Here is a 12,457-nt window from a genome sequence, read left to right as displayed (position 1 = left end):
GAGGTTGTTTCCAGGTGTACGTTGATGCTGTGGTTAAAAGGGAAAGGGAGTGGGCCGGGTCAGAGATGGTGGGATTGGGATGGTCTATTATTGTTATATTGGGCTGTTGAAGAAAAGGATTAAATGTGGGTCGGGTGAAGCTGTTTTTATTGGGCCAGCTGGGTCAGGGTATTTTGTTTGGGTTGTTTGGAAAAATTGGGGTTATTGGTTATTTAATAACCCCAATTAGATTTTAACTAGGGTTAAAATAACCCAATTAAATTAGAAATTTGGTAATTTTTTAGGATATTTAGAAAATAACCCTAATTAGATTAGGGGTTATTCAAAAATAATTTCAATTCTAATTTAGCCCATCCTATTTAAATTTTGACCAAATTGAAAGTTAATTGGCCAATTCCAAAGCAAGTATATTCAATTTGGTTTCAATTATGATCGAATTGAATAGATTGGTTAAATTAAATTGATGTTTGATACGAATTAGTTCCTCATTTAATCCCCGAGTTTTTTGATTTGATAAAATGAAACAAGTATTTTTTCCAAATAAATCATTTTGAGAATGAATTATATTTAGATCAAGATTTCAACCTTTTGAATTTATTTTCAAGACAATCTTTAATTAAATTCGATATGTCATAAATATTTAAGTAACCAAATTATATGATCTCATATAATTGAATACGGTAATATATAATCGCTACTTAAATGATAAAATTTCTCAGATAAATACTTTGAAAAGTTTTTATTTGGATAAAACAAATGTTGCAATTTTATTTAAAAATCAAAGAAACTAGAAATTAAACTTGATTGTGGAGGGCAAAAATTAGGTGTCAGCATAGATAATGGATGGTTGGTTGATTTGAGTGGATTTTTGGCTTATATTATTGGTATACTGGTTGGATTTTGGCTATTTTCATTTTGATTGTTTGTGAGCATTACATCCTCATATCGTATTCATTCATGAAACTAGTACCATCATGAAAATACTAAAATACTGGCTTTTTCTGATAAAAAATATGACATCTTTAAAAAATCCTACCGGTGTATGTGTTGAAGAGGAGATATGGATATTAGTATTGGATATTAGTTGTATATAGGTTGAAGAAGTCCCTATAGGTTCTACCTCAGGAAGCTTTAGCTTAGTAGATGTATACGGAGGTTGTGCGAAAACCTCGTGCACCATCATCATCCTCATTGCATTCCATATGTTGTGTTTGTTCTATGATTGTATTTCTACTTGTAACTTGATATTTGTCCATTTATTCTATCTTCTTATACTTATATTTGGAGTATGCGTATATTTCTTCTTCTTTCCCCTACTTGTTGTTGTTATATGTATATACAGTTGAATTGTTACTGGAGAAAGTGTGGACTACCGTTTGAGATATTTTCTGGTTGCAGGTGATGTATCCATAGTTTGTGTTTATATTCTTTATTTTCTACTTTACTCAGTCGGTTTATGATACCTGATGAGTACAAGTGGACCGTACTCATCTCTACAATGCCTTTTTGGTGCAGATCTAGGTACGAGTGTGCCACACGGATAGCTAATTCAAACGGTATTTAACGTCTATTCAAGGTAGTAGTAGATATATGCATCTGAAGTTGGCCACTATCTTTTATTATCTAGACTATATCTTATTGTATTTAGCGATATAGTTGGTTTATTTTTGGATATCCTATGTATATTCTGACTTCGAGTTGTATTAGTGGTTCTTACACTGTGACACCAATTTTTGAATATTGTATTGGTATCTTTAACTATGTAGTTTTGATTTTACTTTATATGTGTGTGGTTCGACTCTGGTCTAGGAGTCTTGTTGTAGATTTTGGTGATAGGCTTACTTGTCAAGGTTTATTGCGACAAGTGCCACCATGATCTTTGATTTTTAGGTCGTGACATGTTCACTACTCGATTTAAAGATTGTCGGTTTGATGAGACTATTGTCTCAAAATTAGGGAAGAAAATAGTAGAATCAAAAGAGAAATATTGTAAAAAGATTCATTGTTGTCTCATCTTGCTCCACGTACTTCTATTTGTGAGCAAGAAGCACAAAAGAATATTGACCTGCAAAAAATTATAAATCAAATGCCAGATACATTTACAGATTTACAAAGGATTATTAAATCAAATATTCCTACAGTGAATGTCCCAATTCAAATTGAAGTTCCTGTAGGACCATCTACTAGTGTCGTGGCTAATGAGTCCAAAACCTGCCTGAAGCGTGGTAGATTATTGGATTCTAAGGATCAAAATTCCAAAAAAAAAAATGGTCAAGATAACACTATAAAAGAATCTCATTTGAAAGTTGGGATAATACCCACGAAAATACCTAAAGTTTGACTGAATTACCAGTTGAGCATACTGAACTTTGCGGAGGTCCTATTAACCCCCCCCCCCCCCCCCCGGCCCAAACTTTTTTTTTCTGTATTTTAATGGCATATATCTGTCATTTGTCACACTGCGTGTGATTCACGCGCATTGAGCATGTGAATAGTGTTAAAAACGTTTTAAAACTCTCTTTTTTGCCAAACAGCCCCTTAATTTTATAATTATTTAAAGTTTTATATTTTTATTTATTTTTTCATCCTTCTTTCTTCTTAATGGAACTCGAAAAATCATGAAAATAAAAATTTCATGTATGGAACTCAAAATCTTTCCGAATTAATGAAAAAATTAATGGTTATAATTAATGGAAAGATTTTTTCGATTCTTTCGAGTTCCATTTATAATTTGAACTCGGAATTATAAATGGATTCGAACTCGGAATTATAATTCGAAAAGATTAATAGTTATAATTAATGGAAAGATTCCGCATTAAATTTCATGTATGGAACTCGAAAAATTCCTTAATGGCTATAATTTAATGGAACTCGCTAATTGAAACTTAATGAATGATTCGGAAGATTCAAACTCGAAAATTCGCTAATTTAATTCCGAGTTTCATTAATGGAAATTGAATCTTCCGAGTTCCATTAACGGAAGATTGAATAGCTTCATGGAAATTAAATCTTCCGAGTTCCATTAACGGAAGATTGAATAGCTTCATACATGAAATTAAATTTTTTGAATCTTTCGAGTTTCATTAATGAATTTTTCGAATCTTCCGAGTTCCATTAATGGAAATTGAATCATGAAATTAAATTTTCCGAATCATTTGAGTTCCATTAATGAATTTTTCGAATCTTTCGAGTTCCATTAATAGAAATTGAATCTTCCATTGAGTTTTCAATTAGCGAGTTTCAGTGAATTTTCCATTAATGAAACTCGCTAATTGAATCTTCCGAGTTTCAATGGAAAATAAATGGAAGATTCCATTCAATTATTTGAAAAAACTTTCTTCATAAATTCAATGGAATCATTTGGAATATTTAATATGGTTGTAATTGTAAAAAAATGTTGAAAAGTGATAAAATGGAGAAGAAACGGTGCGTGTACTACACTTTCCACGGAAAAAACTGGGTATACGTTTTGAGGGAGGGATTAATTTCACTTTAAAAAAGTCGGGCGGGGGTGTGGGGGGGGGAATTAATTTCAATTAAAAAAGTATAAAGGAGTAATAGGACCCCTGCAAAGTTTAATATGCTCCACTGAAAATTTGGTTAAACTTCAGGTATTTTCGTGGGTATTATTCCTTGAAAGTTCAATATTTAAATAATTTTGATGTCCTTGAAGGAATCAATGAGCCTAAAACTCAAGAAAATGAGAAATCATCCACAAATATAAGTGATGGTGAAACTAATTTAAATCAATCAAAAATAGTGTTGGACTATGTATTTACATATAATATTGTAACAAAAAACATGCAAGATAGTGAGTATCTCAAACCACAATCTGTCACAAAATGTCAACAAAGAAATTATTCACCAAAATGGCAAGAAACAGTTCAATCTGAGTTGAATTCACCTGTCAAGCGTAAAGTCTTTGGATCTATTGTTCAAACATAAAATGGCATTAAACTTGTTGGTTATAAATGGGTCTTTGTGCATAAAAGAAATGATAAAAATGAATTACAATGTTTAAAGCACTCCTTATTGCACAAAATTTTCACAAAGGCTTGATGTCGATTATGAAGAGACATACTCACCGATTATGGATGGAATAACATTATCTTATCTTATTAGGTTCACTGTCCATCAGAGACTTAAAATGAATTTGATGGATGCGGCTATAGTCTATCTTTGTGGATTACTTGATAATGAGATATACATGAAAATTTTCAAAAGATATAAAATACACGAGGCATATAGTTCAAAATTTCAGTAAATGTATTCTATTAAACTGCACAAATCATTATATGATTTGAAGAAATCTGGTTGCATATGGTATAACCATGTTAGAAAGTATTTATCTAAAGAGGGTTATATAAATATTGCAATTTTCCTATGTATTTTTATAAAGAAAAATACCTCGAAGTTTGTTGTACTTGTTGTTTACATTGATGAAATAAACCTTATTGAAACTCCAAATTGATTATTTAAAGGAGGAGTTTGAGATGAAAGATCTTAGAAGGACAAGATTATGTCTTAGTTAGTAAATTGAGGATTTGATAAACAATATTTTTGTCCATCAATCTACATATACAGAAAAGATTTTGAAAGGATTTTATATGGATAGAGCACATGAATTAAGTACTCTGATGGTTGTTTGATCACTTGATGTGACTAAGAATTTATTCCGACCTCAAAAAAAGAACGAGAAAATTCTTGATTTTGAAGTATCATATTTTAGTGCAATTGATGCACAAATGTATCTTGCTAACTCTACAGGACTGATATAGTTTTTTCTGTTAATTTGTTAGTAAGGTATAGTCCTGCTCCTACGAAAAGGAATTGAAATGGAATCAAACACATATTGCAGTATCTAAAATAGACTGCTGATATGGGCTTATTTTATTCTAAAAATTATAGTACCGATATTATTGGTTTTGCTTATGCACGGTATTTATTTGATCCACACAAAGCTCGATCTCAAACAGTCTCTGTGTTCATATGTGGAGGTACTGTCATATTCTGGAGAATTACAAAACAGTATACCATGGCAACTTCATCAAACCATACGAAGATAATAACTATTCATGAAGCAAGCCGAGAATGTATGTGGTTGAGATCCATGATACATCTCATTCGAGAAAAATATGGTATGGAATGTAACAAAGTACCTATAATTTTATATGAAGATAATGCGGTATGCATACCACAATTAAATGGTGGATTCATAAAAGAGATAGAACGACGCACATTTCGCAAAAACTTTTCTACACACATGAGCTTCAAATGAATGGTGATATCAACGTTCGACAAATTCGTTCAAGTGACAATTTAGCAGTATTGTTCACCAAAGGATTATTAACCTCAACATTTGATAAGATGATATGCAAGATTGAGATGCGACATCTCTGAGATTTTAAGTATTATTTAATCATGGGAGCAAATACACGCTGCACTCTTTTTTCCTTAATCAAGGTTTTGCCCCATTGAATTTTCCTTGATAAGGGTTTTAATGGAGCAATTAAAAATGTGTATTACAAGATATGTGTTATTAGAGTTTTTCTTTATTTTGTGTAAAATTAGACACACATTATCTAGACATTCAAGGAAGAGTGTTACGAAACAACATAAGTGTGAATGTCTTTTTCATTGTCAATGGTGTTTTTTTTTCAAATGTAAAGTTCCTATGCATAAGCCTACCATTTCTATTGATTGCAATGGTTGACAATGTTGCCTATAAAGGCATACTGTTGTCTCGGTGTTATATACACATCAAAATTAACAAAAGGCTCTGCTATTTGTTTCTCAATTTTTTTATTCTGCTATTTGTTCCTCAATTTCTTTATTCCGTTATTTTATTTTATAACAGTAATAGTTGAGTTGTTTTCCTAATTTAAAACACAATTTGCAAGTTGGATTTAAAATTTTTATTTTCATATATTAATTTTTAAATAAAGTGAAAAATTATCCAAAAAAGAAAGTAAATAATTTTTATAAGTGAACGGATCCTTAATTTCAATTGCGTTGCTAATCAGTACTAGTTCACTACTTCACAATTGAAAATTACCCACTCTCTATTGTCAAAAAAAGAAAAGAAAAATAAACTAAGAGCAAATGAAATATTTACCACAATTGAAAATGGAAAAATTAAATGATCTTTGTATTTGAGTAGAATTTTCAGATCAAATTCTCGATCTCTTAATTACAGAGATTTACACCGTGCATCCATTGCAGCAATACTGCAATCAGGATCTGTAATTTCTTCGAATTCAAGTAAAAATTAATAAACATAATCTAGAATATAATGGGTCTTGTTAAATAATATCTATATACTGGATGTTCTTTTCTCAAAAGAAAAATCTCTTGACCCAACAATAGTGATCTCATGTTGTTCAAAGTCCTCTTGTGGCAGAGGAACCACTTGTGATGAGCTAGCCCCAATAACTTCTGATGAGTCATGGTCAAACTGGCCAAGTTGAATCTGGTGCATGTACGATGAGGAAATATCAGCCTCCTGGAAAAATCGGGAGGGGGAAGGCGAGCCTTCGTTGTCCCAGTGATCAACATCGTAGTTTGATCTACGAGGCGAGTTTTGTAGGCTACCCATGTCGCTCCTGTAGTGGCTGCGCAATAAATGCACAGGCGACATGCCGTGAGAAGGTGTCCCTGGCCTACTTGACATAGGTGTCACTGGATTAGAATGCTTGCTTTGATCCTTTACATGTTTCTTTGCTGTGTGGTGCCAATTCTTCAATGCTGTTGCTACTCTTTCATTGAAGATGGTTGATTTCATGTTTGAACCCATCTGTTCACAAGTACATACAACATTTGAGCATTGCATTTAATTTTGTGCACAAACCATCTAAAAGGTTAATTAAGAAAGAGTACTTATATACATGATAATTGGAATCAGTAACTTAGCTTGAAAGACAAGCGAACTAGTAACATGGTATAACAGATTTATGATAATTGGAATCAGTAACTTAGCTTGAAAGACAAGCGAACTAGTAACATGGTATAACAGATTTAAGTCACACTAATAATAATTTAAATTTAGTTTATAGTATTTACGTATGTAAGATAAATCCTTGAATATTTAATTTTAACAACATTCACATGCTTAAGGTGGCTATCATGAGATTCAAATGGTCAAACTACACATATTTTACAATTTACAATTTAAATTAGGTGAATAAAACTTGCTACTAAACATTCAGTCTATATTTCAATAGTAGAATTGTACTTAAAAATAATAAAGATAAACTGCTACTATTAAATATTAAATTATAATTGTAATAGTGTAAAAATCTAATCTCTTTACAACGTCAATGCAAATAAGATAAATTCTTTAGGTGCATAAGGAAGCAGAGGAATAATGCTGTATCATGTATGAGATGTTAATCAAATTCAAAACCATTTATGAAAGATACAACAAATGTAAAACTTATATACTATTAAATATAGGACATATTAACATTCAAGATTTCTCTAATGACGAGGAAACTGTATTCAATATTACCTGTGTTACCAGGGCATAAAGAGGAAGAGTAACATAACTGCAGAGAATCTGAATGAGAACCCTGTTCATAATACCAACATTATAATGTGTCAATGTTATGAATTGTTATATTGCTCGGACTCATTAAAAATATAATTGGGTGCGTGTAAATACTTTGAAAGTAGTGTATTTTTGAAGGATCTGACACAGATAAGATAATATTTTTTTAAAAATCCGAGCTATAGTTAAATTGAAAGAGAGTTTCAAATTAAAGAAATAATCAATCATCAAATAATAATTGGACAATATTAAGTAACAAGGCTTACCCCATAGTTATTCTGATGACAATATCCTCAGTATGGTCGTGGTAACAAGATTTCAACCCGAATTCATACTGATATTACCCAAAAGATTGATCATTAGCTTTCTTTTCATTCTCACATTTAAATTTCTTTAACATTTATTTTACTACAATTATTTTTTGTGCTTACCCAAGTCCAAGCAAAGAATGCCAACTGAAAAGCGTTCTGCATTATTCAAGAGACAAAAAATGATCAAAATCATTGTTGCGGTATGAGTCTAAGCGCGCTGAATTGATAATTAAGTACTACGAAAAAAGTTTAATCTATAAACAAGAAAAGTGTAAAGAAAAAAAATTATATTTGATGTAGTTTAAATTGTTATAACATGTAGTTTAAGGCAGGGGCGGATCTATGATCCTGAGGTTTCGGGTGTCACGTCCTATGAATAGTAGTACCATATTTATATAGGAGAAAAGACTAATAGTCGTTGCTCCTAAAAATTCTTATTTCTAAAAAAAAAAAAATGAGATGTTTGATCAAGTTTTTTTAGAAAAAATAAGTGTTTTAGAGAGTAACAAATGCAGTTTTTGGAGATTAAAAAAATAATTTATTCCCTAGAAAATTACTTTTTAAAAAATATTTTTGATAAAAATACACTTAAAAATACTTGATTAACCCTAATTATTGCTCAAAAGTGTTTTTAACATTTATTGATTAAAAAGATCATCAAAAAATTTAAAAATGCTTTTGAAAAAAAAAAGTTGAAAAATAAGTGGATTAAGAAAGAACATATTGATTATTTGTCAAAGTACCTGTCCTAGCTCACTGGCACATTTTAAAGCTTATAAAGAAGATGTTTAGGGTTCAAATCTAAGGAGACATAATGTATTTTTAAACATTTTGAAATGTCTTCTAAAATAATTGTGCAAAATCATCGTCCAATGTCGAATTCGAACTCGACACTTCGGAAGCAAATGCCATGCCATTTGCCATCTGCTTTATATAAGGTGGTTATGAAAGAAAAAACTACACTCCCTGTTATCCCAATTTATGTAACATTATTCGAATTTTAAGAATCAAACTTCTAAAATTTTAACTATGAATTCGGACATGAAATTTTTAAATATTTGTGAGATAAAAAATTATTTTAAAATATTTACAAGACACATGGAAAAATTAAACTAAGCTCCCTATTATAATAAAAAAAAAATACTACGCTCCCCATTATCTCAATTTTTGTAACATTATTCAGATTTTAGGAATCAAATTCTTAAAATTTTGACCATGAATTCGAATATAAGATTTTTAAATATTTTTGAGATAAAAAATTATTTTAAAATATTTACAAGACACATGGAAAAATTAAACTAGGCAAAAAAGACTTATTTTGAATCTCAAAATTTGAAAAATATACGGAAAAAAATAGTATGTATATGTTATTAATATGCAAAACTTAAACTCAACAGAAGAAAAAAAAGTTAAAAATTAACGAAGTTGATTAATTACCTGAAAAAGGACAAAGTTAATGAGAAAAAGAATGAGACGCGGACGGTTAAACCAAAAAAGGTGATCCCCTGGCTGAACCACTGGTACCCCCTTCACCACTTCTCCTCTTTCATGAATCCTTAGCCCCATTTTTGTAATTATCACTTGTAGCTTCGTCCCTACTAACAATATCACCTGCATGCATTTTTAATTTAATGATCTTTTCGTTTTTTTATGGACCTAAAGAAAATGAAACAAATAATTAAATAAAGAAACTTTGAATAGATATATGATCATGTGAAAAACGATGTTGAAACGTCAAGACAATGTCATCGATTGAAAGGCGTATGGTTGTGAAGTAACTACTTACAATCAAGGGGATAAATGGTAGCCAGAGATAGGAATACCAGCCTGTCCAGAAATTAATAATAATAAAATCATGTGTTAGTCAAAATTAGCTGCAAGGAATGATCGCATGTTAAAGTAAAGAGTTTTTTAAGTACTATTTATAGAGTTAAATTTCTATGTATATGCTACGGAAAATAGAAAAATTATTTAGGCAATCAGATTACTTACAAAACTATTAATAAAAGATTTTGAACACAGGAGTTACACTAGTAACATGGTGAAACGACAAGTAATCTAATATTGTATATACGTTAAACTACACTAATCTGATATTGTATATACGTTAAACTACAGTAAACTACAAAAATTCATAATATTTATGATACATCGTAATACACATATCAATTTTTATTTTTATTTTAAAAAGTTAGTTTTAAATTTTCGTAGAGAAATTTGAAATCTTGCAACCACATATGCAAGCACATACAATGGAATTAATTTGGAGAGAGAAGACACCATTTCACTTGAATTTCTCTACTACTTAGATTAAATTTTTATTTATTTACCCCTAAACAATGTGTGAATTAAATATTTTGTTAAAAATATATTACTATCCTCACAGCGAAGAGCGCACTACACGCATTTATACATCAGCACCATGTTAATGCCACGCAAGCCACACAAATATATATATATATATATATATATATATATAATCAAAAACATGTTTTCTTTTCACCCCTCCCCTCTCCCTCCAATACCCCCTCCCCCTCATGCGACTTTCTTCTTCAGACCCCACTCTCTCCCTTCTTCCCGCTCTTTCTTTCTCCTCCTTCTTCTTTAGAGCACTCACCCCACCCTCCCCTGCTCTTTCTTTCTTCTTCTCCATCAAATCCATCCACCCCTCATCCTACACCCCCACCCCTGCAAACATCCAAAAGAATTAAAAAATTTCATTAAAACTCTATTATTAACATTCACTGAAGTTATCAAGAAAACTTTCTCCATATTTTCACAATGAGAATCGTAGAGTTTTCAAATCCAAATCGAAGCTTGGAGAGTGAAAAAATTGAAATTTGATTTTGACTGAAAATTTTTGAAGGATTTTAGATTTCTCTTTTTACATTTTCTTTGTTTTTTTGATTTCTTTTTAAAAAAAAATTCTTGGGTTGTAAAATTAAAAAGGTAGGTGAGGTTCAAGGAAGAAATGGGGGAGGGGGTGGGGGAGAGTAAGTGGGTATGAAATTTAAGAAGATGATGAAGATGAAGATGGTTGATTCCAAATTTATGAATTTAGAGAATTCATAAAAAAATTATTTTTATTTTTGAAGAAATTAATGAAGTGAAGGAGAAGGGAGGGAGGAAGAGAAGAGAAGGGGGGTGGGGTGATGGGAAAGAAAAAAATTAATAATTGGAAATTTAAAAGTGGAACCTGTTATAAAACAATAAAGAATAAAGAAGAAGAACAGAGAGAATAGAAAGAGTAATTGTTATTTCTCTTGAGGTTTGATTTACAATGAAGGAAACCCTTCTATTTATAGGGAAAATTTACACCTAATTTCTGAGTAAAAGACAAATACTTCAAATCCTAATAGACATCAAGTAAATCTTGATAGATATTCACTATAATTGATATTAATATCATAACACCCCCCCTTGAATGTCTAAAAATACGAATATAGGTTACCTCATTAAAAACCTTACAAGGAAAACCCAGTGGTACAAAACCTCGTAAGAAAAAAAGAGTACAGCGCGTATTAGCTCCCCCTAATAAGAACATCCTTGAAACTTTGCATTACGATCTTGTGCACCATCTTCTTGAAAGTTGCAGTTGGAAGAGACTTGGTGAATAAATCAGCCACATTGTCACTTGAACAAATTTGTTGTACATTAATATCACCATTCTTTTGGAGCTCATGTGTATAGAAGAGCTTTGGTGAAATGTGTTTCGTTCGATCTCCTTTTATGAATCCTCCTTTAAGTTGTGTTATGCATGTTGCATTATCTTTATATAAAATTGTAGGTACTTTATCACATTTCAAGCCACATTTTTTTCGAATGAGATGTATTGTGGACCTCAACCACACACACTGTCGACTTGTTTCATGAATAGCTATAATCTCAGCATGGTTTGATAAAGTGGTTATGATATACTGCTTTGTTGATCTTCAAGATATGGCAGTACCCTCATATGAATATATAGCTTGTATGAGACCGAGCTTTATACGGGTCAAAAAAGTACCTAGCATCAGTATAGCCAATAAGATTGGAACTGCAATCTTTAGAATAAAATAAGCCCATGTTGATAGTCCCTTTTAGATATCGTAATATATGTTTGATCTCATTTCAATGTCTCCTAGCAGGAGCAGAACTATATCTTGCTAACAAATTAACTAAAAAGGCTATATCAGGCCTTGTACTATTTGCAAGATACACTAGTGCACCAATTGCACTAAGATATGGTATTTCAGGACCAAGGAGTTTCTTACTGTTTTCTTGAGGTTGGAATGAATCTTTATTCACATCAAGTGATAGAACAACCATCAGAGTACTTAATGGATGTGCTCCATCCATATAGAATCATTTCAACACCTTTTCTATGTAGGCATATTGATGGACAAAGATACCATTTGTCAAATGCTTATTGCAAATCAAGGCATAACTTTGTCTTTCGGGATCTTTCATCTCAAATTCTTTCTTTAGGTAATCAATTGCCTTTTGAAGCTCTATTGGTGCTCTAATAAGGTTTATGTCATCAACATAGACAACAAGTATAACAAACTCCGACGTTGTTTTCTTTATGAAAACATATGAGCAAATTTCATCATTCATATAA

The 12,457-nt window shown here is 31.1% G+C and overlaps 1 protein-coding gene across 1 annotated transcript in view; it reads right to left on the bottom strand.

The window, feature by feature from the left end:
- Positions 1 to 6,120: 6,120 nt before the first annotated feature.
- Positions 6,121 to 12,457, bottom strand: part of LOC107873088 (MLO-like protein 6) — a gene marked incomplete at its 5' end in the record, with an annotated part of 9,625 nt that continues 3,288 nt past the window's right edge. The window contains 6 exon segments of the mRNA XM_047414907.1: positions 6,121 to 6,793; positions 7,508 to 7,568; positions 7,813 to 7,880; positions 7,978 to 8,013; positions 9,295 to 9,468; positions 9,644 to 9,684. Of these exon segments, the coding sequence (XP_047270863.1) occupies positions 6,314 to 6,793; positions 7,508 to 7,568; positions 7,813 to 7,880; positions 7,978 to 8,013; positions 9,295 to 9,468; positions 9,644 to 9,684 (860 nt within the window).

Source organism: Capsicum annuum, chromosome 6 (assembly GCF_002878395.1).
Source record: "Capsicum annuum cultivar UCD-10X-F1 chromosome 6, UCD10Xv1.1, whole genome shotgun sequence".
Taxonomy (NCBI): Eukaryota; Viridiplantae; Streptophyta; class Magnoliopsida; order Solanales; family Solanaceae; genus Capsicum; species Capsicum annuum.
This window is presented reverse-complemented; position numbering and strand designations above follow the sequence as displayed.